General features: G+C 41.0%; 4 protein-coding genes and 1 long non-coding RNA gene across 31 annotated transcripts in view; 3 read left to right on the top strand and 2 right to left on the bottom strand.

The window, feature by feature from the left end:
* LOC121719407 (NACHT, LRR and PYD domains-containing protein 3-like) overlaps positions 1 to 27,489 on the top strand; it is an 851,137-nt gene that overhangs the window by 402,559 nt on the left and 421,089 nt on the right. The window lies entirely within an intron of this gene.
* LOC121719377 (NACHT, LRR and PYD domains-containing protein 12-like) overlaps positions 1 to 27,489 on the top strand; it is a 732,803-nt gene that overhangs the window by 411,418 nt on the left and 293,896 nt on the right. The gene's annotated exons all lie outside the window — the stretch shown is intronic.
* LOC121719436 (guanylate-binding protein 1-like) lies at positions 13 to 17,627 on the bottom strand. 2 transcript variants are annotated; one of them, XM_042105071.1, is made up of 13 exons: positions 17,432 to 17,626; positions 16,422 to 16,640; positions 15,981 to 16,058; positions 14,757 to 14,806; positions 12,857 to 12,966; positions 11,992 to 12,200; positions 11,537 to 11,779; positions 10,998 to 11,278; positions 9,306 to 9,518; positions 9,092 to 9,194; positions 5,632 to 5,756; positions 5,157 to 5,381; positions 13 to 641 (listed from the first exon to the last, which is right to left on the bottom strand). In XM_042105071.1, the coding sequence occupies exons 2-13, from the start codon at positions 16,612 to 16,614 to the stop codon at positions 426 to 428; spliced, it is 2,046 nt and encodes a 681-aa protein (XP_041961005.1). In that variant the 5' UTR covers positions 16,615 to 16,640; positions 17,432 to 17,626; the 3' UTR covers positions 13 to 425. The 2 variants fall into 2 exon arrangements, with proteins under 2 accessions (XP_041961005.1, XP_041961006.1); XM_042105072.1 differs by lacking the exons at positions 13 to 641; positions 5,157 to 5,381; positions 5,632 to 5,756 and adding exons at positions 5,827 to 6,012; positions 7,350 to 7,693 and having other exon boundaries at positions 17,432 to 17,627.
* LOC121719422 overlaps positions 7,813 to 27,489 on the top strand; it is a 28,007-nt gene continuing 8,330 nt past the window's right edge. The window contains exons 1-5 of the mRNA XM_042105039.1: positions 7,813 to 7,824; positions 14,521 to 14,524; positions 16,760 to 16,767; positions 22,462 to 22,658; positions 22,847 to 23,157. The gene's annotated coding sequence lies outside the window, so the exon portion shown is untranslated. The remainder of the gene's footprint in view (positions 7,825 to 14,520; positions 14,525 to 16,759; positions 16,768 to 22,461; positions 22,659 to 22,846; positions 23,158 to 27,489) is intronic.
* LOC121719689 lies at positions 20,131 to 21,717 on the bottom strand. Its single transcript, XR_006034300.1, has 3 exons — positions 21,572 to 21,717; positions 20,875 to 20,989; positions 20,131 to 20,190 (listed from the first exon to the last, which is right to left on the bottom strand). It is a non-coding gene; the product is annotated as an uncharacterized LOC121719689 (long non-coding RNA).

Below are 27,489 nucleotides of genomic sequence, written 5' to 3'. Positions count from 1 at the left end.
AGCATTTTATACTATTCTGAAACCTACGATTGTGTTTGTGTGTGTGTGTGTGTATGTATGTGTGTGTGTGTGTTGTCTATATGTGGAGCTGTTAGGTGACTCAAAGCCAAAAGTGTAAAAGGGTCAAATCAGAGACTGTGCCACATCTGGGTCAGGTGCGATAGTTCAAAATTCCCATTCAAAATGTTATTTACCCATATGAAAAATCGCTTTCTGTAAAAATTTGAGAATTCTAGCTCAATAAATCAGCGAGTTACTGATGCTGTCAAAAAAAAAAAAAAAAAAAAAAATTCTTCCCACCTTAGAACAGTACTACGTACAGTAATTACACCTGAACAGTAATGAAGACTGTTGAGTAAAATAATATATATATTGTAGGCCTACAAGTGACTGGAAATCTATGCCAGATATCTGGTGGCAAAATCTTAATCAGACTTCTGTTCAGATGCCCTGGCCGTCTGTTCAGATGCCCCGGCCTTCAGCACTCCCGTGACCTTTGACTCCATCCCGACTTTCTTTGCCGCAGCCATCAACCTCTTCTTGTAGGTGTATTTCTCCTTCTGGGCCTTGACCTGTTGAAGGCGACGATCCTCTTTCTTTTGCTTGTAGTTGTAGTATGTCTCCAGGGTGTTGCCTAAGACCTGCAGTGACGACATCAACACATTTAAATGTGAAGTCAGCAGTTGCACATTGTGTTTATTTATGTTTATGCAGTATGTATATTCAAATGTCTTAGCAGATGCTTTTGTCTAAAACTAGGTACCGTATTTTCCGGACTATAAGTCGCACTTTTTTTCATAGTTTGGCTGGTCCTGCGACTTATAGTCAGGTGCGACTTATATATGAAAAAATATATAATTGAACATGTTTTTAAATGTTAATTTATATTAACTGACATGAACCCTACATGAAACATTACGTCTACAGCCGCGAGAGAGCGCTCTCAAATGCACAAGTCCTGTGCACTTTCAGTCAGAGATTAGTGCTTGCACTATGCCTGAAACACACGTGCATACCTAAATCGTCAAATTATGGCAGGGATTCTATTTATAGCCGGGCCTCAGATTTGGACAAATAAAAGCCAGTATAATTTTGTTTCAATTTAACTCATAAAAGAGCTCTTCTTAATATTTTATATTGTTGGTTGGTATTGTTGCCAATGAAAAGTCATTTACACCATGAGTCTCCAACATATTGCTCTCATTGCTCTCAAGCTAGTCGCATGCCGCACTCTTCTGAGCTAGAGGCTGAAGCCTACATTTAAACACAATTGTTGCTGCCAGGCATCAGCCTATGCATTTTATAAAAAAGTAAATCATGCATGATTTAAAAAAATAACTACATTTAGGCTATCTTAGACATCTTTGGCTATAGGCTACGGAATAAGGTTTCCCTTGCAGCACAGCACACGAATGAATGAAAGCGCGGATACCTTATCTCGCAATAAGTGGATGGCAATTCCTGACACTATGAAACTTAATAGTAAGCCATTAAATACCCCACAGATTTCAGTGGTCATCAGTCCCGATATTTAGCAATATAATCAACAGTCCAAACGTAAATTAAATCTCAAATGAAACATCTGCTTTTGATAGCCTACCCATGCCGCTCCAAACGAAAAGTAGGCCTATGTCTCACAATAAAACGCAAGAAATAAAGGACTATATTATAGCTGACTCGAATACAAGCCATGGCCAAATAAAGGTGCTGTGCTTTGCGCAGCCTAAATTTGAGGATTTACGAGTATCCTAAACATCCCTCACCTGTTATCTAGACATGCATGAAAACATTTGAAAACAAAACGCACTGCCATGTAATATTTGATCGCTGTTTTGCTACTAATTATCTTTCACGTAATGAATACGCACAGAAAGTGAAAGTAGGCCTAATGTGCGCTCCGTGTCTGTAGCTGTCTGTTCACGTCCGCAATCGAACGTCAAATAGAGAAGTCATCCATGTTCTCTACGTTATAGCCTAGGCGGTCATGCTTCTGTATTTGCAAAATTCCTGACGGTTCCTGATCGCTAAATGTTTGTTTTCCTTTCCTGTCGATAGCGGTTGATGTTGAAGCACCTAGGCTATATTTTGACTTCAGCGGTGACAAATCCTGCTGAGAGAGAGAGAGAGAGAGCAACGAAAGAGAGGCACCCCCAAAGTGGTCCTGCGCGCGCGTGTGTCTCTGCAAGGGGTTCAATTGAAGTCAGAGTTGGTCCGTCAATAGTCCCGCATTCAGGCCGCTCCATTATTATATTAATGTCAGACAGGGTACAGGGTAAAATGTGTGGGAATCTCTCGCATTATGATGGCTAGATTTGCGGGACTTTTATTATTATGCTCAATACTAAGTAATAATTTATTCGCAATACCCGCAATTCCGCGCTGGAATTTAGACCCTTTTAAATGTGCATCTTTTTTTCTCTCGCTCTCTCGGAGGTGGCCAGCCAAGCAATTGTTCTGCTGCATGCCAGCCTGTGCCAATATATCGTACAAAATGATTGATTGCATTGCATTCTCCACATTTTTTGCTAAATTTTCATGCACCACATCAGCATTTCAGTTCAGTGATTTCTTTGTAAATTGCTTTACAATTAGCGTCGGGCCTTGTCAGCAGCCTTCGGCTTGCCTCTTGCCACTATTCACTCCTTCTTCATTAACATTCCCTGTAGAATTCTCAATATTTTTGGCCTCAATGTGTACAGTTACATAGTCTGTCTGTTCTTAGTCTTGGATTTTGTGAAATACATTTCTAAATATCACCTGCTTGCTGCAGCTTCGGTCTGCACGTCAATTTAAACCCGCATCTTTTTCTCTCTCGAGCATTTAATCTGCTGCCAGCTTGTATCTCCACATCGTCCAAAATGCTTGATTGCATTGCATTCTCCACATTTTTAGCTACATTTTCATGCATCATATCAGCATTTTTGTTCAGTGAATCTTTTGTAAATTGCTTTACAATTACCGTCGGGCCTATAGGCCTATCGTTTCGGTCACGTCTAAAACTGCATCTTTTTCTCTCTCATGAGCATTTAATCTGCTGCCAGCTTGTGACTCCACATCGCCCAAAATGCTTGATTGCATTGTATTCTCCACATTTTAGTAACATTTTGGTGCACCTCATGGTATTTTCTTTCAGTGAATCTTTTGCTTTGCAATTACCTTCCTGCCCTACTCTTGGCTGCCTTCACTGCTTCATCTTCATTAATCTTTTTGGCCTCAATAATCCAGTTACATAGTCTCTGTTTTTGGTTTTGGATTTTGTGAAATAAATTTCTAAATAAATGCGACTTATAGTCCGGTGCGACTTATATATGTTTTTTTCTTGCTCATGATGCATTTTTTGACTAATGCGACTTATACTCAGGAGCGACTTATAGTCCGGAAAATACGGTACATTATATTTCATTCAAGGACCAAACAAAACACACCAGAGAGGTGGCTTCAGTATTCCCAGAGAAACTCCACACAGTGTTTCGTTGGTAACACTTTCTATGAAAACCTTATAATGTGATCATAAGTCATTATAATAATTACAATAGTTTACAAACAAGCATAAGATTCTTCATAATGCATTATGAACTGTTGCTTTAAGTAAGTTTAAGAAATCCCATTCAAGTCAATGGAGCATTCTACTAGCATTGTGAAGAGCCGTATAATAATGAATTGTAACTAATGGTAACCAGATTATATCATTGTGGACCAAAAATCTCAGGTCATTTTGTGTAATGCATCATACCTCCGACCCTACCTGTTCATAAATACACATCCTTGGCACTGTGCAAATGCATTATACAACTTATGCTTAGTGATTTCACAAGATGGAATGATACCTTATAATAATTTTTAATGTGACAGCATGTTTTTGCTTGCTTTAAGTAAAGTGTAAAAATGTCCATACCAGTATAAAACATCATAGGCAGGCATAAAGAAGTATAGACTAAATATAAGACATTGTAAGACGTAACTCAGGGGCGGAGTGGCAATCGGGACGGTCGGGAGTTTTCCCGGTGGGCCGGCTGAGGTGTGGGCCGGCCGGCCTTCAGAGCTATTATCGCGGCCGTGATTCGTACATGAGAAATGCATTTAAAATGTTCCGCGAAAATCTCCGAGATCTACACTTCAGAGTTCAAAGTCCAACCAATATTTACACCACTCACTCACTGTCTACATGTCATTCATGGTTACCCTGCACACTCATCTTCTCCCATGCTGATTTTTGTGTAGGCTAGCCTGCATTTTTTATCTTAATTCATTTTTGTCTTATTCAGGCGTTACAGAACTTTCATGGTCACAAATATAAAAAAAAGACAATTTAATTTGTTTGTTTGTTGTTCACGTAGGCCTAGGCTAGAATGGAGCAAAGCCTCCTGGGAATGTGTCTCTGGTTTAGTCCATTTACAGAAATGTAGGGGGATAAATGAGCGGCCCCTTGTCTAATGGCATGACCCTACAAGCGATCAATTTCGAGGAAAACTATTACTAGTCGACGGATTTGCGTGGTTGCTTGCTGTTTTACACATGGATGGAAGGCAGAGAGAAAGGTTAGCGGAGCTAAAGCATTGACGTTATTGCTAGGGAGAAACTAGCACAAGCTAGCTTATGTTGATATGTAGCCGGTGCCGTCAGAATTTTCCCGGTGGATTTTAGTGCCCCACTCCGCCCCTGACGTAACTGTTTGCTCTAAGTAAAGTGAGACACGTTCTGTTTGCGAACAACATATTTATTTGATTTTTTTTATTTTACAGTGGTTTTACTGAGCTTCTAAAAGTCTACAGTGGTGGCAGTACTGAACTTCTAAAGTCTTCAGGGGGTTACTAAACTTCTAAAGTCTACAGTGGTGGTGGTACTGAACTTCTAAAGTCTTCAGTAATTTTACTGAGCTTCTAAAAGTCTACAGCGGTGGTGGTACTGAACTTATAAAAGTCTATGAAGATGTTACTGAAATTCAAAAATTCTATGTTGGTGTTACTGGACTTCTAAAAGTCTGTGGTGGCAGTACTGAACTTCTAAAAGTCTGTGGTGGCGGTACTGAACTTCTAAAAGTCTGTGGTGGCAGTACTGAACTTCTAAAAGTCTGTGGTGGCAGTACTGAACTTCTAAAAGTTTGTGGTGGTGTGCCTCTGCCCCTCCTATCGGTATCACATCCCTGCTCCTCCTACCTGCATGGTGGCCTGGGCGGCTTGCTGCTGGTGCTCCCTCTGCAGGCGCGCCTCCTCGGCCTCCCTCTGGGCCTGCTCCTTCTTCAGCTGCTGGATCTGCTCCCTCAGCTCCTGCTCCTGCTGGTGGAAGCCCTGGGTGAGGAGCACCGTCTGCTCCGCCATCTTTCTCTCCAGCGCCCTCTCCTGCTCACCCGCCAGCAGCGCATATTCCTGCTTCAGCTTCTCCTGAGAAGGAGGAGGGAGGATGGTGGGTGAGGAAAGGGGAAAAACAAGGACATATATTCATAAGATATTGACTGCTAAATGTTTTTTTTAACTATGTATGGAATTAGTGGTTGAAATAATTAGTAGAGACAACATTTACAGACAAAGACAAAACACTAAATTCACTCAATTTAGAATCTCAGTAAAAAAAAAATGTTTCTAAAGATGCAATCATTTACACACGCAGACACTCACACACATACACACTCACGTTCAGACGGTTGAGGTTCTCCTCGTGAGTCCTCTTCTCCTCCTCCAGGAGGCTCTCTAGCCGTTTGTTCTTCTCCTCCTCCATCCTGTTTTCCTGCTCCAGCAGCGCTATCTTCTGCGCCTCCTCTGTGGAGGAGAAAAACAACACGCTTGTCCAATCACAGCTCGCCTCGTTCTTCTTAACAGCCAATGGTTTTCTGGGTAAATCATAGAACTTCTAAGGTTGGATAAATGTCAAATCCCAGCCCCTTTATTCTCCTTAGGGCCAATCAGAATCACTTTACCTTTAACCAGAGCCAATCAAACTCCTATTTCTTCCTTTTTTGTGTCACCTCTGTAATGGTCTGGATTCTTCTGACCCAATTATACTATTTTGCATCTTCTACTGTAAGGTAAAGAAAATCCAATGATGGCCACATACAATTCTCTGAATCTCTTCTACACCGGCGGTGATACATGAGATAAACAGAAGCTGCTCCAAAAAAACACATACACTGAAATTCATGTTGAGGTTCAACATGTTTATTGATATGCAACTTAAAATACACCATTCAGATAGATAATACAAAAAGATGTGGAACCTTTAGAACTTTTTACGAAATCTGAAGACCTGAAATGTGACAGAAATTAAATACAAAAACAACAATAACAACAAAAAAGGCACGCAACCTACTTTAGAGACATGCTAGGTGCTCCAGGGCATTTGGCATTCTCCGCATTTTTGATCAGCTGACCACTTTCTGTAGGCATGTGAACGCTGTATGTATATAAACACCCCTTCGTGTTACTCTGATACAGGGGTGGGCAGACTTTTTGGCTCAAGGGCCACATTTTGAAAATTGGCCGGCGGGCCGCACAACAACCCCCCCACGACACACACATAAAAAAAATACATTTTTTATAGCCTATAATTTAGTATGAAAAGTATTTCTTTTAAAACATTAATTGCTTTAAAATACTGCTAATTTTATGCTGTTTAACAAATGTATAAATTGTGCACTGTTGCTTTAAGACAGTCGCTTTAATTCACGTTTATTTCTCAATGATCTTCTGCCTGCTCCGCTATGGCTAGTGCTGTACCTACGGCTGGGCCCTCTCACAGTTTTTTAAATGGTCAGTAGTGGGAACTACTGTTGTCTTCATGATTTCCTTTCCTAAAAGTTTCTTATAAGGAGATATAAATTATCAACAATGACAAGGCAGCTGGAACCTGCGGCTCTCTCTCCCTCTCGTGAGTGCAGACGCGTTCCCAATTAAATGGATCGCATAATGTTCACGTTAGATCTGCTGCAAAGGAGATAACTAAGAGTTAACTTAGTTTAACATGATGTTATCTCTATTTAACATGATGTTTTGACATTTACATTGTAAACGTTCTCTAAGGAGAGTGAAAAGCAGTTTGCAGTAAAGCTAACCAACGTTGTCTCTATCGCAGGAAAAAAATAGCGAGCAGCCGGATAACCAAATGAAAGCGCTTGGTGGGCCGGATCTGGCCCGCGGGCCGCAGTTTGCCCACCCCTGCTCTAATATCTCAATTCTTCACAAATCCATTTATCATGTTATGTTAATCATTAATCTATTATTGTTTATTAATCATCTACTAGTGATCTATTATTGTTCTTTTCTGCTGACGAGTCTGTTTCTGACATGACTGCCCTGTCTTCAGGCAACCTATTACAATCTTTTCAACATTTTGTACTGCAGGAAGATGGACAGAACCTCTTTGCCGACCTCGGCAGCAGGCATGAGGTACTTCTTGAAGAACCCCGGGTCGGCCTCCTTCTCCTTCTCCTTCTTGAGATGCTCGATCTCCTGACTCATGATCTCGACCTTGTCCCTGAAGCCCTTCTGCATCATCTCCTGCCATTCCTTCTGCTTGCTCTCCAGGGCGCGGTCCAGCTCCTCACGCTGGAGGCATTTCTCCTCCTCCATCTTCTCCTCCATGCGTCTCAAGCGCTCCTCTTGGTTGCGTTTTTCGTCCTCCAGGGCGCGCTGCAGGTCCTTTTGACGCTGCGCCGCCACCTTGGCCTGCTGCTCCTGAACTGCTGCTTGCTCACGGGCCTCTGGGGGTAGTGGCGAGGGTGGGGGTAGTGGGGGTGGGGGGAGGATTGAGAGTTGGGGTTTTGGGTCGCAAGTGTTCAGTTAGGGGAGGTCGGTGAATCCGTCCGCATTTGCGAGAGATGATGTGCACAGAGTTGCATCAACGAGGTCCAGAAAATCAAAGAGGGAGGGGAGGAGGGTGGGTCAGGGTGGGGGAGGAGGGTGGGTCAGGGTGGGGGAGGAAGGAAGGAAAGGAAAGGGTCATATGAGAGAGGCGTTTTGGAGGGAAAACTGTCCTATTGTTTACTTGTAACCATGAAGGATGTGGATGAGTGTTCATGTATGTTTGTATGTATATAAAATAGTCAATGTCCTCATAGCCTTGCGAGACCAGCAGTAAATTTTGCCGCAAAATATTCACAAGACACTCTGGACTAAAACCATATTAGACGCAAACAAGGCTTCATCTCCCGGTTTCTCTTCTCCCGAGTTCCTCATCTCCCTGTACTTTATGGCCAGAACTTTTCAAACTTCCATGAATAAAGGGCTATCTGTTTTCACAGCCCCCAATTCAGTATTGACTAGTTTTGACAACATGGTCCAACCCAGAGTATGGTCGATCTAACTTTAGCAGAGACTTTCTAATGAGGAGACACGGCACTCCAAAAATCCTCCATAGAAATGCATGGAGTTAGTTTGTAACGCCAATATGGCAGTCGTCTACACATATCCCACCCCTTCAGCCTGTTTTATGCTTCGAATCGACGGTGTACCCCCGCAGACCCCTCTGCGTCGCCGCGAACCCCTCTCCGACCCCTCCGCCGTAGCTCGACGTGCGACCACCTTGTAGCATGTTGAGCCCTTTACACGGTAAAATGTTGTCATGTGAATACATTGAGCCAACCATGTGGTGTGTTGTGAAGACATCGAGCCAATCATGTGTCGTGATCTCGCCGCTGGAGCAAGATTGGTGTTGTGAAGCCTTGCACACGTACATTTCTGCGGAAATAGATGCCCGATAAGTGCCCAAAAAGTGTTGCAATATGGCCGCCGAGTGGAGGGACTTGCCTAAAAGGACTTTGACTTTGTCACACCAAATCCCTTTTAGGCAAGTCTCCCCACTCGACAGCCATCTTGCAACTGTTTGCAATTTGCAACTGTAGCTATTTTCCTATTCAACTGAATGGGGAGGCATACAGGAAGGGACGGTATATGTGTAGGCGTTATGAACTAACCCCATGCATTTCTATGGAGGATTCTTTGAGTGCTGTGTTTCCTCATTAGAAAGTCTCTGGTCACACCTCTATGCAACTAAAGAAAAAGTATTTGCTAATAGACTTATTCTGATTGGCTCTTAGAGTCACACTGTTTCTTTGATTGGCTGAAACCGACTGTGTTTGGTATGGTGGCGGACATCTTACCGGCCCTCTGTTTGTCGGCCTCGGTGAGTTTCTCGTCAGCCTTCATGATTGAGTTGGCCTCGGCACTCCTCTCCTGGAGAAACCCTTCCAACATCTCCTCCCCCTGGGGACGACACAAAGTGAAAAACAGTGAGAGGACACACACACACACACACACACACACACACACACACAAACACACACACACAAACACACGCACACACCTGGCACTCACCTTCATGCCCTTCTTGCCATCCTGCCGGTACTTGGCCACCATAGCGTCTCGGTCGCGGCAGTAGATCTCGTACCCGCCTGGCTTGGCATAGATGCCCTGCTGAATGTTGCCAGCCATAGGCGCATACAGATCAGAGAGAAGCTTCCTGCACAGCTTCTCTGAAGCGTCCATGTTATCATTGATCAACTGATCATAGAGCTTCGCCACGTTCTCCTGTCAGAGGGGGAGCCACAGCACACATGTTCAATCAATACATACAGCCACAGCCAAAAGCTACCAGAGTATAAAACAGTCATTTAATTAACTTACTAACTGTGAAAATGTCAGACCCTATTTTGCCTTATTTAAGAAAATCGAAATTGCTCCTTTTGTTTCATAAACGAACTACAAAAGAAGTCACGTGACTTTACCCTTCAACGTTACTCACGGTAGCATGGTTTGTTTATTAGCCTGGTTAGCATTGACACTTAACACTTACAGCTAGCTCTTTATGTGAGTAGACGCACAACACCAGTCCTGACATAAAGGTTATCACCATGCGGTTTACATCACATTCCGTTATTACAAAAATATGTTAAGCCAGTTAAGCAAATTGCGTATTGATCAGTTAGAGATTAAGCGCCCAGACATGTGACGTCACATGCAGCTGTAGTTCCTTATCACCGTGTTACGACAAACTCAAAACAATTCAACTGATCCTAAAAATAAGGTATGACCACTTGAAGCAATAGAGGTGACCCCAGTGCCTAACATATGGAAGGCATTAAATTAAGATCCCAATGTGCACCGAGATATATTTTTTCTAAAAAAAAAAAAAAACATCCACTCCGCTAAACTCTAGGAACGCAACCACTAGATGGCGATGAGATTACTTTCCCTCCCTATGAATAAAAAAAAAAAAAAAACAACCACAAACAACTAAACAAAAGATAATTATGTGTGTTTTGTCAAACACGAAATAACATTAAATCTCACATTACATGTAATTTGGTATGGATATGATTAGTTATTATGAGCTTAGTTGTACATTTTAAATATCTATAAACCTGTGTTTATCAACATCATTATCAAGATCATGGGTTAGGTATCAAGTACCGCGCGTACGGATGAAAACCTATATTAAGGCTGGGATCACACCGACCAGCAGCAAGCGGCAGGTTTCCTATTGTTCTGTATGGTTCAGCAGCGTAACGGTGGCAGTGCTAGCGTTGAACTTGGTTCAACTTTCAAAGCGAGCGCATTGAATTGTCAGTTTAGGCAAACCATTTGTGTAACTTAGGAACGATACATAACTTATTATGGTCTGAGCGTTGTGTTATGTTTGCCGCTGCCACTTCATTATTTCCAGTGCTTAAGTCTTTGGATAAAATTCATGAATAAATGAAGAGTTTAATAAAATACATATAAATGTAAATGCAGGAACGCTTTTCACAATTCTTATTTTAAGTTTTCAAATAAATGCAGTCTTCTAATGCAGTATTCTATATGTGAATGCAGCAAACAAATAAGCAAACTAAATACACAAACAAAGCAATAAAATATATGTGAATGTGGCAAACAAATTAAAACAAACAATTCAATAAACAAAAGAAATACACAAACTAACAAACAAAACACTGCAGGCCAGGCCTACAACTTTTCTTTGCAGATTGATTAAAAAAAAGGCTTTTTTTCTAACGGCTCCAAACTCACCTGCAGCTGTGTCATGTACTTCCCCTCTGTGTCCTTGAAGGAACGTTTCAGGAACTCCTGCGTTGCCAAGGCTGAGGCGCGTTGGTGTTCCGCCGAGAGAGATTCGAGATCAACGGGGAAGTTCTTCTTCAGGTTCTCCATGCCCTGCACATAGAGCCGGAAGCCCTCATCCACAGCCGACTGGTTCTCGATCTCCGCCATGGCAACCACTGCGTTCTCCAGACAGGGAACCTTGCCACTGTTGATGGTGTCCACGTAGATCTTCACAAGATGGCTGAACCCTACAGACAATGAGCAAATGACTGACTGACTCAGTGTTTCAGTATGCAGTGGTAAGGTGCTCAATGAGGTGTGGGTCATGGTGGTAGTGCAAATAAGTCCAATGATGCAACAGTGCAGGATTAAAATCTAGCGACCAGCAATGAATATGGACAATATAAGAGACCAGACATGAATATGGACAATATAAGAGACCAGACATAAATATGGACAATATCTGCCAGTTTGAAACACAATACAAAGAAAGCTCTGTGACTCACGGCTGCCGGTGACCTTATGGCCTCCCTGTACGGTCTTCACGCGGCTCTCTGTGAATATGTGGGTGCAGAAACTATCAGCAACGTTCCGGAAGTCTGGGTCAAGGTCGGCCTCAGCCATGGAGTCCAGGTGTGACATGTTGTTTGCTGCCGTCGGGAACGGGAAGGTGAAGCACTTCCGGGTTGGGAAGAAGCTTCGGATGCACTGCCTCGGGAGGTTGTAGGTCATCACCTTGGGACTCAAACCTATGGATCCAGATCCAGACTCTCAATCTCGTCTAAACTTTACATCTTACATTTGACAAATTTTCAACTAAAACAAGCATAGAGAAGAATATTATGATACAACTACTCTAAAAGCTTATGGACCTTTTGTTAAATGTTTTTTATTTTAATGTGTATTTTTTTTCATGTCAGATGAGTGAAAAAATAATAAGCTATTTTCATTTTTCACTCACCATTTTTCAACTGCAGGGCAAAGTTGAGGTATTCATCATCACTCACGTTGCGACCATTGATCTTCCTCTCCAGAGTGAAGTCTCGAACAGCCCACACAAAGCTGGGGAAGAAGCGGACAAACTCACACTCCTCCGCCATCTCGTCGTCGTCCTGTTCACTGGCCCCTGCGGACTTTACCTGGATCTGATCGGTCAGCTCCGTCACGTAACTGTGATCGGCTGAGGACAAGTAGCTGTAGTATTGCATTTACACAAACCTCGAGCAAATGTGAAATTTGGTTAAAATTATTTATTCTGTTTATGTGATGACACTATTTAATTATAGGTAGTTCATCCCTACTTACGTTTTCAAAATAAAAGAATGATTTATGTCTTTTGTAGATTTGAATGGCATTTATGAGGTTAAAGGTCCCCTGCCACACATATTTCATTACTTTGTGGTAAGTTCTACCATGGAGTCTGTAAAATGCCTTGGTTACCTTGTTTTAAGCCATCCTAGCGTGATGTAGAAAAGCTGCAGGAAGACTCGGCTCGATTTGCGCCATTAATATTCAACAAGCTAAGCTGCTTGAGTCTGATTGGCTAACAGCTAGTCGATTTCCATTACATGACCGCTGTTATCAACTAATTTTAGCTTCATGGTATGATCTTAGCTTGGCTAGCGAGTGCTAGCATTGTCCAAATGGACATAAAACCTGATAGGCTAGCGAGTGCATTAAACCTGTATAACATAGCAGGTTCATATTGGAAGGAACCCTTTTGATAGTGGTTTGTGCATGTGTGTGTGTGTGTGTGTGGAGGGGGGGTTATATGTCTGTGAGGGGGGTATATGTGTGTGTTAGCCATATGTGAGATGGAAGGATACTGGAGTTTCTCTATGGCCTGGTTGTCGATGGTGCCTCTGCTGTTGTAGACCAGGGTGCTACTGAGCAACACAGCCAGGCAGAAGATCCAGGCATCGTTCTTCTCATCACCCTGCAGATGAGATTTCATGACAATTTAATGAGGAACATTTATCTGGTTGTGTATTCAGGCAGTTTACTCTACTTATGTAAACATATACTTCTATGTTTAACTTTGTCTTTTTAATGTTGTATGTCATGTCTGTGTCTTCTGAATGGACCTTGAGTCTGGCAGTAAAAGTTGATGATGATGATGATGATTGATGATGACACCAACCCCACCAACACCCACACACATTGTACAATAACAATACTGCTTATCTAATCAAATCTAGTGTTATTACTCTTAAGATCAAAAAATCTAATTGGTATTGTTTTTCAGTATAAAGAGATGTACCTAGCGCGTTCTCATAAAATCTTCATTTAAGAAGTTTGACTTATTTCAAGACATCTTATCCTGAATACAATCAAATTTGTCTGCTAGAGCGTTAAACAAATGTGTCCTAGAAAACAAGCACATTGTCTGCCAGTGCGTTGATAAGACTCCTTGAGTCAAATTAAGTCAAAATTATATTTTTTCTATCCAGTGAAGACCAGTGAATGGTACAATTGTTCAGATGCAAAACCCTTTAACCCTCATGTTATCCTTGGGGTCAATTTGACCCCAAGCAATGTTTAACATCATAAAATATATGGTTCACTTTTTTTTTTTTGTACATTGATGTTCCTTTTTTTTTTTGTACATTGATGTTCCTTTTTGTACATTGATGTTCCTTGGGGTCAGTTTGACCTCAGCTGTATGAAACATAGGATACATGAATATTTGACACATTATGGATATTGTTATTTGAATAGTATGAGAACATATTGTTATTATCATTATTACATACACAAGTACATATTACATATAAGTCATTTTGTCAGGACTGTATAAGTCAAAGGGGGAAGCAACAGCAAGCCTTTGGGCTGCTGACACTGGATGGGCAATATTGCCAGCCAGGGTTCCAAGGTTCATAAAGGGGTGTGTGTGTGTGTGTGTTGGGGGGGGGGATTGTTTTGTAGGGCTTTTGATGGTGGTTATTACACTCTTGTTAAGTACCTGTCACAAAAAACTGGGTAACAATATGAATTATAATCATTTTCAGAGGGTTTATTTAGCTGGGGTCAAATTGACCCCAAGGATAAAGAGAGTCGGTAAGATTTGAGGATAACACAAGGGTTAAATCTGCCTGACCACTTTTCTTTTAGATGAGCATTTATAACCAGGCTCCTATACTGTAGGTTTTTGCCTACAAATTGATATTTCAGACCAGGTAGAGAGTATATGGTATTTGGCAGGTTTTGAAGCAAAATTATTTGATTAACGTATACTATGTGTGGCGAGCAGTGTACAAAGTAAGACAAGTGCTAACAACATAGGATGTCTTTGGACAATGTTTTATCTGTCATGATATTTTATTTGTTTCTCTTTCCTCTGAAGCAAATTCTTTAAGTAAGCCAAAATACATATGAGTATTCATTTAGTTGATTATAACTAAGCACTCAGGCTAAAAGCTCAGAGCCTGCCCTGCATCAGTGGGGCATGAACATTTACTAAAAGAAGCCTACTTGTTGCTCACAAAGGCAGTTTTGTTGTTTTTCCTGCTTTTTTTCTGGCAGCATATTTGCGGGTACAACATGTGGTGCGTTTGCGACAGCCAGTCAATTGTGCATTGTTATTGTATCCTCTCTCATGTTGTGTACACAGACTTGGTTGTTGGTTAGCCTCTGTGGGAAATGCCTAGCTGCATTGCATAACCTGTGCACATCTAAAGTTACAGAATGCGAATAGTGCAACACTGTCCTCAATGTTACGGTCCTCACCTTGTCGACATCACCAAGTCCTTCAGTGTCTAGCAGCACCAGTGTGTGTCCTGAAACAGAATTCACACCATTGTCAAAGCATTCTACTTCCTGTGCTCCACTTAGTGACAATAACACAAATAGTAACTGCCGTGACACACTGTTCGTTTGCATGTAACCGCACTATCAGATTGTGTAAGTAAACAGATCATGACAGTGATTCACTAAAGAGTCTAGAACACCACACCTCTCCTCCAAACACACAAGAGCATAGTGTGTTCATGCGGCTAGGAAGTGGGAAGTTTCCCACTTCTAAATTCCCCACTTCCCAAGTGAGAGCATTCGCTACGTTGAGTGACGTCAAACAATCTCTTACAAAGCCCCCACTTCAAACTGGGAAGTCCCTAGTTCAGGTGTGGCACACCTGCAGGTGTACGTCCGTACGCAATGTGCGTATACCATCAAACTCAACGAGGGACAAGGTGTATATTCACACCAACTTGACCTTTTTGTTTTGTTGCGCGCACAGGGGTGGGGTGGGTGGGGGGGGGGGGGGGTCTAAATACATTTCTCCTCATTCCTAATATTGGCAAATTGCCATGTGTTTTTTTAAAGCCTAAAATGCTAAAAGTTACTTTTACAAAATCAGAAATATGCCAACCAACAAATTAAGTTAATAAATAGATGGATAAATGGAAAGATCAGGGGTTCCCAAAGTGGGGGTCGCGGGACAGCGAGGGGTGGGTCGCGAAATGATTTCCATAAATCAAATAAATTTGGAAAAAATAAAATTCTGAAAAATTATGACTGGATAAGATCACCATTCACTGTAACCACCGCAAGTCATCCGTCAGCCGGCATGGAGGACTGCACTGGTTGAGCTGTCATGTGACCGCACTTTAAAGACAGATTTTAATTCCAAGACGCTTGCTGAGTTCTGGATTTCAGTCGAGAGGGAATATCCACAGCTAAGGCCGCGATGGACGTACTGACGCCGTTCTTTGCACTGACATATTAAAAACAAATACAGATCGCGTCTAAATGTGGAGGATGATCTCCGTGTGGCCGTCTCCACAATTAAACCAAGAATGGACTTGCTGTGATCCGCGCATATAGCGCGCATCCATCTCATTAGATGAGATTAACGCTGAAACGTAGTTGCCAAAATGTAAACAACTAAATCATGTAAATGAAAAGTTTGCCCTGAGATAGATAAACAAACAATGAAGTAATGCATTTGCCCACCTTTTTTCATGGGATGAGGCACACACCACATCCAGATGCCTTTGGTCTTCGACTCAATGGTGCTGCCCAGGGCGAAGCCTGAATTAAATAATTTACATGATCACTTTTACTGTGATGTGATGTTGTGCTTTATATCGGGCATGTGTACAGTATGTGCACCACTGCACGGTAGGTCTTGGGTTCACACAAACAGCATTTTATTCACTATCTGGACCGACAAACAATCTATTACGCCCCACTGGACGACCAAATCTGCTGGAACAATTTGAGCCTATAAGCCTATTTAATCTGGGATTTATTGGGAAAGAATAAGTCACCAAAACGAATGGCCTCAGGAGTCATAGCACACAAATCACACAGGGTACTGCCACCAACACAGTCTTTTAAAAGACAAGTCAAACAATTAAACAGACAAGTCAAACAATCACAAACAATTTTTACCTGACTGCTGCTGGGCCAGCCGGTTCATGAGGTAGGACTTGCCGGTGCGGTAGAGCCCCACCACGGCCACCACCACCACGGGCTGCTGAATGCTCCGCAGGAGGTTGAGGGCCGACTCCACCGTCTGCAGGCCCTGGTCTGTGTTCTCAATCAGGCACACAGGCGCTGGCATGGGGGGTGGACCACCGGACATGGCTGGCTCTGAGATGGCTGGATAACCTACAGTGTTGAAAACAGAAAACAGAGTATATCCTCAGATTGTTTGCAGTGAAGGGGTTAGGTGAGAAAATAGCTACTTTTTAAACATAATTATTAAATATAAATCTATAATATCTAAGAAAAAGCTGTTTCATTGTATGTGGTAGGAGGGTGAAGAGATTGCTGGGATGACTAGGTTCAGAGTGGATCCACTTGCCCTTTCTCCTGCAGCGCTGGCTGTAGGCTGCTGGATAGTGGGTAACTCAAGTCCTTGTAATGTGCTGTCCTGACCACCCTTTGCAGTCATGGGTGATGCTGTTACCATAGATACCATGCTGTGATGCTGAAAGCCAGGATACTCGCAATGTTATTGCGGTAGAAGTCGGCCAGTATATTTCACCGTCCATACCGAAACACAGCCGCCAAAGAAATAAGAGCCGCTGTCTCTCCCGTAGCCCCTGTAGTCCGCTATCTACTCCTTGGTTTTGCTGATGTTGAGCATAAAATAAAAGTCTGCAGAAACACAAGCCTGTATATGAAGAGTTCAGATGCAAAACCCTCTAAATCCGTCTGACCACATTTCTTTTAAATGAGCATTTAAAATCCGGTTCCTATAGGTTTTTGCATAGAAATCGATATTTCAGACCAGGAAGAGAGTGTTATTTGATGTGTTTTGAAGTTAAATTATTTGATTAACGTATACTATGTGAGGAGAGCATTCACTCACCATCTTTAACTCATTTTTGACGTAGGTGGCATTTAGAGGATTTTGCATCTGAACCCTTCATATTTAGATTTGCAAAATAACCTACCTTTGCTTAATGGTCTTGTTAACGGAGGAATCAGAGTCGGACTCCAGTGCCGTAGCCTATACTGTCGTCGAAGAGTAGCCTACTTTAGCACGCAATGCAACGCCTAAAAAGGAAAAAAAAGAAGCGGCCATACAGGACTGACCTGAACAACCAGTAGGCTAGGATTTGCAGCGTGTGCTTTCATTTCGGTTAGTATTACACGAAGAGACCTGATTTATTGAAATCCCCGTCGCACTTTCACTTTCGAGTAGCCGCCCCTTATTACGCATGCACAAGGAATGTTTGCTCAATAACAGCCTATACTGCAGGTCACGGGAGACTGCCAAAGAGCCTACTTAATCTGTAAATAATTGTCAATGTCTAGATGCAAGCTAATGCAATTGTAACAGTAACAACAACAACAAAAACAGCAATTTGTTATTTGACAAAATGTGCAATTTGACAAATACCGGTAGGTTTTGACATTTGTCTTATTAGTATTGTTAAGTATCAAGTAAAATTATTAAAAGGATATTGTGGAGCTTGACCTACCAATTTATCATGCCTAGAACTGGGAAAGTATAGAAGGATTTTGTGATAACAGTCAGAGATAGATAGATAGATAGATAGATACTTTATTGATCCTCAAGGGGAAATTCAAGGGTCTCAGTAGCGTAAAGACATAACACACAACATGCACTTACAACAAAAATGGTAAACATTAGTATAAGTATAAACATATAACTAAACTCCACTGTACAATAAAGTCAGTAGAAGATAAGATAAGAATCTAACAAACTAAATACTAAATACACTATATAAGTTAAATTAAGAAAGTCCAATGTGCTTGAGGGTGATCAAGCATAAGACGCTTGTAGTGACAGGGCCAGGACTGGTGAGGTGCTGAAGGGAGTGAGTGTCATGATGAAGGTGCAAACAGTAGTCCAACCAAAGTCCTTAGTTGTGTGTGCCTGGCAAGGTGCTCAAGAGAGTGGGTGTCATGGTGAAGGTGCAAAAAGTAGTCCAACATTAGTCAACAGTGCAACAGTAGGGTCTAGAGACCAGCATAAATAATATAGTCAAATAGGAGAGAAAAGTGTAATGTAAACAAGGTAAAATAAAAACTATTTCAGTGCAAGAACCATAGACTGTAAAAAATATGGACAAAGCGTCTGTGACGTCACCCATCGATTTTCTGAAGAACGGTTATGAAGCCGTATGGGCGGCGCCATCTTGGAAAACCTTGGGAAATCCTAACCCCGCCCACCTCCTGAGCAAGCTGGTGAACCCGCCTCGTCGTCAGCCGAGCAGCCTCAGCTAAGCTATCTGTAACGTTAGGCCTACAAGATGGACTGGCACAGACGTTGCTGTAACATAATTTGCTGGTAAGTTTGATCTGCTAACGTGAAGTTCATGTATGTTTCTTAATGCCATGTTCAGACACTTTTTAATTTTGTATGCTGAAAGGTATTCGGGTGAACGGTTGAAAAGTTGAGTTTGCAGATTCTAGCTTCTAGGTAAAATAAACTAACGTTAGCTATCCCTCCCTTGCTGAAGTTACGGTAAAATAACGTAGAGTAATTTAGCAGTTTAGCGTTACAGGTTCAGCAACTCATACTGACAAAAATGTATCTTTGCCTTTATTGTTTTGGCAGCCATCATTGTAACGTTAATTAATTTACGATAACATCAACCAGCTCGCTGTATTCTGTCAACGTGTGGTGTGAATTGATAACAAAATCGTAGTAGGGTATTAGTTAACTTGTACATCATGAATTCATTTTGATTAACTCTTAATCACGTTTTGAAATCGCTATATTGCTCTAAAGTTGTCAGTGGTAGCTTGGTCTAAGATGACATTGAAATTTCTCATCGGTGGCCATTTCACGATCCAGCGTTCATGTTCGGTTAGCTTGCCTTATTTCCCCTTCTTGTCAGGCTATTATCAAAACTTTAAATCCAGTTACAGTGTCCGGTGTTTGGCATAACAATGCCAATATTAGTGTAGTTTGTCACTGAAGACCCATTTCAAATCGCACAATAGTACTACAGCATTGTACAATAACTGTACTTTTGTTGATTACAACAAGTAGTGTTGGTTTGCCTTATTGTATTATCTTGTAAAATATATAGGTACTAATGAAAAGTTTACCTTTCTATTTTGGCAGTTCGCCATGGGGAGGAGGCAGCAAGGAGGTCCATGGGCTCTAACCTGGGACTAGAGGTCCAGGTGAAGTGGTTTGGCTGGGGTGTGGTGATATTGAACCCATTGAGACTATACAGTACATTTCACTTTATGTCTATTGATGGACTGTTACACCTACCCTTTACTTATGCCAAACCCATTTCTGTTCTTTAAATATCAGAAAGCAAACTTACTGTTGATGGCACTGAACTTGCACTTGGAAATGTTTATGGAACTTTTCTGAACTGTGAATTACATTAAAACTCATGCCAAACCAATTTGCCTGTGCTTTCAAAAACATTTATACAAATCCGTCAGCTTCAGTCAGTAGGTTGAATTGAAGACCCAGATGCAGAAGTAAAGGTGATTTTTTTACTTGTATATCTTGAGCATTACAGGTAACCACTGAATTTGTGAAACCAAAATAACAAAAACTAATATGTACTAAGCTAGTACATAGTCAATACATATTAGATCACTTTAAAGACACAGATGCAAATGCTGTAAATAAAGGTGAACAAAGTCCTTGAAATCAGAAGCTGCCACTGCTCAATGACTTCTGCCCCATCTGGTAGGATTTCAAAATGTTCCAGATCTGAAAACAGAAATATTGCTATGTCACATCCTTGAACTTACTGTAAACTGAACAAGTGCTCACAAATTAAGCTAAAAAAAATATTTTTTTATGTGGCAATCATAGACTGTGGAGGCAATATATGACAACAACGAAGTAAGATTTGCAGACTCACTCCCAATATTTATAATGAACAACAAACTCACAGAACACTTAGCTGAATGGGGACAGGACACGTGTATTCAACTATTGCACATAACCTGTTTATGCGGGCAATACGCAAAAACAAATGTGGTGTATTTAAAGTAATGTAGAATAAATATTTCTTGTATTTTTGTGTTTTCAGTGAAACAGTGTAAGCTCATATCTACACCCTATTGAGGTAGTTATTAACAGTTAGGCCAAGGTCCAGTCAAACAGTAGCCAGCCACTGGTGCCATATTGTTTAATTATGCAATCTGTATCCAACCAAAACCTGCTGATTTGAAGGCATAATACAACTACTTTCCGTGTGTGACTTATCAAAAGATGCTAATGATAAATTATTTTGATAGTTATTGCACAGATGTGCCCTGGACTGCTCAAAATAAAAGGCCACTCTAAATGTCTGAAATGCATTCATGTTTGTTCAGTATATGGTAACGATGTCTGGAATATACAACCAGTAGGTTGCTCCAATTAAATGTAAGAAACATGTCAAAGTACCATGGAATCAGTGCTGAAGTGATGCTTCTGAGTGTCGACTGCACAGACGAGAATTGAAGTTAGGAGTCCAGAGCCCTCTCCAGCACCCAGCCTGTCTGGATTACCTACAGGGAAACTTTGCATAGACAAGAAGTGTTCGTTCAAATTTGTGTTTAACAAATAAATGGCATCAATAAGAGTTTCAAACGTCAGTTATAACTATCGCTTGTTATCACAGCTCCATGTTCAAAGTATACGGTCAATGGTTCATAGCGGTTCACAATTTTGCCTCAGCTAGCCGACAACAAGCCTTTTAATGCTTCGGCTGAAGTTTTTTTTATCTTAAACGTGACAACCCAAAGACTATAAATTGTCAATGGACTAAGCATTCCCACAGAGCGTATTTACAAAAGGTTTTTTGACGAGAACATGCTTTGTTGCCCCAGTATGTTTGTGAACTAACGTTAACTTTAGAGCTGTCTGTTCATTGACTCACACCTGGCTAGTATGACCAACGTTAAGCTAACTCATAACGGGAGCACAATGGTTTTCACTAACGTTAACTAAATGTATGTGTGTGCTTCTGCCATTCGGTCATCATTTTCGACATTAACTTATTTGAGGCGATATGACGCTAACGTAGTTAGTGCCCACTCGATGCTAAATAATGCTAACATCTAGTGCTACGTGAAATAGTAGTGGAATGAATGTCACTTACCTGAAAAAACTGGAACGAAGTCTTCTGAAAGTGTCGGTTAGTAGGCTTCAATTAATAGCTTAGCAAACCATTTTATGTCAGCTTTTTGAATAAAGATGTTCAGAAAGGATGTGGTAACTGTGTGTATAATCATGGCTGAGACGTCAAAGTTTCAAGGTTTCCACTTTCCACTGGCAACATCTGCTGCTGTATGCCTTGACGTCAGCCGTCAATCAACGCGACCACGTTATATATATATTCATATATTTTATATCTAAATGTGATCTAAACTAATGAGTTAGAAAATTCACCCCCCTCACAGTTGTCAGGCACTGGGAAACTACCGAAAAGTACAATAAAAGTCCATGGGACCAGGCTTTAAAAACATGTATTTACGCTGTGAAAACGGACATTTTAACATGGGAGTCTATGGACATTTGCTCGCTTTTGGGACCAGTCCCTAGCGGATTTTCGATATATTGCAGTTTTTCGAACTTCCGGGTAGGCTTCATTGTTCAGATTAGAACTGTAGAACTTCAGTATAACATAGCCAATTATCTCACCTAGTTGTAGGAAATAAGCTACGTTCATATTACAAGTGATAGAATGAATGTGTGACTTGTGTTTAGTTGATGTTATGACATGTAAAGTTAAGCTTGCCGAACTTAGTAGTCAGCCACGGGCAGTTTGACTGTGCCTACATTCGTGACACTCCTGTTAGTAAACTGGAAAGAGCAAAAAATAGGAACATAATGGTCACATTAATCCCATAAACACACAGATAACTCTTACATCAACCTTATTTTGTGCCTTTTATTCACGTTTGTTTCAAGATTTACTTTTTGCTCCCCACTTTGATGCAGCATAGGTTTCCATTATATCCAAACAGTCATCTTTCCCTAAAAGGCAAGAGCACCTGGCTGCAGACCTATGGGGAGTGGAGCTCCACTCCAGAACGGAAATACGTCACCTCCACTGTCTATGACGCACCTCCACTCCGCCCCTACAGTGGTGGCTGCCTGGCCGCGCTTTTTAAAATGTGTGCACATCTTGGAGGAGCTACGTGAAAGAAGATATCTCTTGAGAGACTTGTACAACTTATACAGATGTAAGTTTGTAATGTTTTGATAATAAAGGAGTTAAAGATATAGCACGACGTCTGTTTTTTCATGTCAGTAAGTCAGCAGGTTATAGTAGTCTTACTCGCTAGCTGCTAATGTAGCTAGTAGCTCTAATAGGTGACTTAGGCTTACTTTATGCGTTTATTTTCTTCCTAACCCTCATTTCTCTCCCCAGATACAGACCAGAATAAACGTCATTCTCTGATAGTATATGTCTGTGATTGGTGGGTAAAGTGGCATTCTATGCCAATCTGATACTATTGGATACTCTCTAAGAGAGTCTCTTGATACCAACTGCTACAGTGTATTTTCTCCCCAGAAACAAGCATATTTTGTAGATTAAGTGATGGTAATTGTTTTTTTTAATGATGTCGTCACCAATGCATGATAACTTTAGGTAACTTGTACTGTCAAATTGTCAGTCTGTGGTAAATTGATGAAGGTGAAGACCGTTTATCTAGAGACAGCAGTGCGACCCTATTCAAGGTAAGTACCCTCTATTGTAGCAAACATGGGGAAAGCCTTCAGATGAGTTACCCTCCTTGTTAGCCTTCAGATGTAGGCCTAGAGGTAAAATTAATTGATATTGACTTTTGGTAGTTGAGTTTACATGGCTCTAAAGGATCGATTAATTCATGGTGCAGCATACATGTAGCTGCTATAGTAGATGGAGACGTCCTGCGTGTCGTTCGTCTAAGCAGTTGATAGACTTTTGTCTCTATTGTCTGGTTTGGTGTAGGCTACAGTAATTAAGTATATGTCTTTTTCTAACTTAAATTAGTAACGTTAACGTTACTTGATGATGGTGCGCCTTTTAGCTGAAACCGATTAAATTGCCAATTTACGTGCGCTCAGAGGTGAGACGAAAGCTGCTCAAGCGCTCAATAGCCTAATAGAGACACCTTACTAACACCTGTTAATATGTGTGTTTAAGTTAACAAATTACATATAAAATGAGAGAGGGCAAGTGAATGTGCACTCACTTTCCGATGTTGAAGCGTTAATTGTGGCGCTGATTTTGGCACTAGAGATTTTCGTTAACGTTATGCGTTGCTGTCAGTCTGAGGTAAATTGATGGAGGAAGGGAGGAGGCTGCCACTCGGGGCTTGTCAGTGAATTGACGCAGCAAGATAGGTTAAGTGCCCGAAATGGAAATAGTACTACATATGTGGTGGTGATAGTTGTTGAGTTCACATGAATCTTATCTGTTGATTATTTTATGGTGATGAAATAACGAATTACTTCGATTAAGCATAGGCTTAGTGCGTAGTGTAGCATAGTTTGTTGAGCGTGAAGACCTCATTTCGTTTTTCTTAATAGTAAATAAAAAATAATAATAAATATTGTTAATAATGCTGTCTAAATAATGTTGTTTGTATTGTCTGGTTTGATGGAAGAGGATACAGTAGTGCTATTCAAGTAGATTTTCTAACTCTAACCCTAATAGTTGATGTTGGTGCACCGTAGCGCTCGGAGGCAAGATGAGCGCTACAGTATGCTCAAGCGCTCGATATGATAAATAGAGAGAGAGAAAAAAAACGGCTGTCGTTGGTTAAGATGTAGGTAACAGTATTCAAGTAGATTTGCTAACTTTAGGTAGTGATGTAGTGGAGGCTAAACGCAGTGACATTTTAGAAGTAGAGTTGATCCTCTTATTAGAGTTTATCCACCTCTCAAAGTAGTTTATTCAACAAGTGCAACTTTTAACATTAAAAAAAAAACACACTGTATGATCCACATTCACAATATATTTAATACCACTGGTATTGTTAAAAACATGATGGTGGCACTAGTCAGTGCATCAAGTTTACTCTGCTGTTTGTTTTACCTTGGCGCATGCCTCTGTCATGGTCAGGCTTACCCACACACTGCAACATTTGTTAATTCTTTAGGGCAGTACAGGCACATGCCTTACTCACGCAACACATAAGTTGTTGTATGGTATATCGCTAAACTCACAAACCACATTACTGGTTATAGTGTCAGTAGTGCATCATTTTCTCTCACTTTAGTCATGTTTCTTTTTTGGCACTATGCCACACCCACAAGCACTGCATCACTGATTGGTGTTGTATTTTTACACTTGTGTTGTATTTTTACACTTGTATTAATTAAACTTACATATTCTACTGCTCTTCATACTATCCATTCTGCAGAATACACTTATTCTTACTTCTTATAATGTTACTGTTTCTGCACTACAATAGTACTGTTGACACACTGCACATAGCTGTACATATCTGTCTATATGGTTCATACTGAATATCCATATTTATTCTATTTTTCTGTAACATATTCTGTTAATACACTACATATATTTATATTATTCTTAATACTATTATATTGTTACTGCTACTACATTGCACATATCTGTACACGTTCATAAATTGTTCATATTACATAGCCATATTTGTTCTGTTCTTATAAGATAACTGCTAATACACTGCACATATTTACATCTAATTTATATTACTCTAAACCACCTTCTGTAAACCAACTGCATACTACTGTCTACACTGTGCTATATTTCTTGTTCTGCCTATGCACCACCTGTCTAAACTTTGTGTGTTACATTGCACTTTTTTGCCGTTCTGGTTAGACACAAACTGCATTTCGTTGTCTTTGTAGCCTGTGTTTTTAAACTGTTCTTGGCACGTATGCCACACCCACTAGCACTGCATCACTGATTGGTGTTGTATTTTAGTGCGTACACACTCACTTTGACAGTTGTTTTGAACTGTTCTTTGCACATGTCATACCCACAAGCTCTGCATCAATATTTCAGGGTTGTGCAAAACACTACATCACAGGTTGACATTGCAGTAAGTGCACACTTACTAGCCTGTGTTTTTAAACTGTTCTTGGCACGTATGCCACACCCACAAGCATTGCATCACTGATTGGTGTTGTATTTTAATGCGTACACACTCACTTTGTCAGTCGTTTTGAACTGTTCTTTGCACACACATTTTACGTACACATCAAGTTTACTCTGCTGTTTGTGTTACTCACACACTGGTTGATATTGCATCACTGATTGGTGTTGTATTTTAATGCGTACACACTCACTTTGTCAGTCGTTTTGAACTGTTCTTTGCACACACATTTTATGTACACATCAAGTTTACTCTGCTGTTTGTGTTACTCACACACTGGTTGATATTGCATCACTGATTGGTGTTGTATTTTAATGCGTACACACTCACTTTGTCAGTCGTTTTGAACTGTTCTTTGCACACACATTTTATGTACACATCAAGTTTACTCTGCTGTTTGTGTTACTCACACACTGGTTGATATTGCATCACTGATTGGTGTTGTATTTTAATGCGTACACACTCACTTTGTCAGTCGTTTTGAACTGTTCTTTGCACACACATTTTACGTACACATCAAGTTTACTCTGCTGTTTGTGTTACTCACACACTGGTTGATATTGCAGTATGCACACTTACTAGCCTGTGTTTTAAAACTGTTCTTGGCACGTATGCCACACCCACAAGCACTGCATCAATATTTCAGGGTCGTGCAAAACACTACATCACAGGTTGACATTGCAGTAAGTGCATCACTGGTTGGTATTGTATTTTTAGTGCGTACACACTCACTTTGCCTGTTTTGTTGTTCTTGGCACTTATGGCACACTCACAAACATGGTTGGTATTATATTTATACCTGTTCTTGGCACCTGTCTTACTCACACTACATGTTCTACGTGGCGACTACAAACGAGGACACAGCCCTGCAGTACACCCGTGTTGATGATCACTGCTGAGGTTGAGGTTTCAACAAACACAAATCGCTGGTTAATATTGTATTTAAGTACGTACACACTCACTTTGCCTGTGTTGTTGAACTGTTCTTGGCACATGCCATACTCACACACCGATTCACTGATAAATGTTGTCAATTGTACAATAAGTGGGGACTTACTTTCTTGTGTTTTAAAACTGTTCTTGGCACATATGCCACACTGACACACACCGCATCATAGTCAATAGTAGGCCTACAAGGTCCAGCATATACTACTACATCACTGGTTGATGTTGTATTGCTGTAAGTACACACTCACTTTTTTGTGTTGGACCGGTTCTTGGCACCTGCCATACTCATGGTCAATGTTTCAGGCTCATGCACACACAGTACAGTACATCACTGTTCGATATTGCACTGCTGTAAGTACACACTTACTTTCCTGTGTTTTTTGACCTTATCTTGGCACATGCTGTACTCACACCACATGCTCCATGATGAAACAACAAAAGAGGACTCCGAACACAGCCCTGCAGTGCACCCATGTTGATCATCAGTGATGAGGAAGAGTGTTCACCGACCCACCTCTGGCCCACCAGCATTAAGCATTTTTCCAGCTACGCGCACGGATGGCTGGTCGAGTGCCATTACAAATTGAAACGGCATATTGCTCGATGTCGGCAGTAGGCCTAGTTCTACATACATGTAGGTTACACAGAACGTTGCAAATTGACATTACAGTATATCAAATTTGTGGAATTTCTGAAATTATCGTACGTGTAATTCAGATAAAATGAACGTAGGCTACGCACAAAAAACCGTGCGTACGCCACTCTTCCAGGGGCCTCATTTAGAAAAATGTTGCGTAGAAACCATCCTTCATTTGATCTTAGATCATTTCTGAAATGATCGTACGTGTGATTCAGAGAAAACGAACGTACGCACAAAAAAAACGTGCGTACGCCACCCTTCCAGATGTGCCCATTATAAATCACAAATGAACGTCAACTTTTGCGCAGCCGGATGGTTTTAGGTCTCCGCCTTGTAAACACCCCCTCATCAATA

The sequence above is a fragment of the Alosa sapidissima genome, chromosome 9 (genome assembly GCF_018492685.1).
Source record: "Alosa sapidissima isolate fAloSap1 chromosome 9, fAloSap1.pri, whole genome shotgun sequence".
NCBI lineage: Eukaryota > Metazoa > Chordata > Actinopteri > Clupeiformes > Clupeidae > Alosa > Alosa sapidissima.
This window is presented reverse-complemented; position numbering and strand designations above follow the sequence as displayed.

Excerpts from the sequence above, each read along its gene's own strand:
- LOC121719436 (XM_042105071.1), bottom strand. The coding sequence starts at position 16,614 with ATGTCCGGTGGTCCACCCCCCATGCCAGCGCCTGTGTGCCTGATTGAG. Across the intron at positions 16,059-16,421 it reads GCTGGCCCAGCAGCAGTCAG|GCTTCGCCCTGGGCAGCACC; the intron begins GTAAAAATTGTT and ends TATTTAATTCAG. Across the intron at positions 11,780-11,991 it reads TGCCCTGCAGTTGAAAAATG|GTTTGAGTCCCAAGGTGATG; the intron begins GTGAGTGAAAAA and ends CTGGATCCATAG.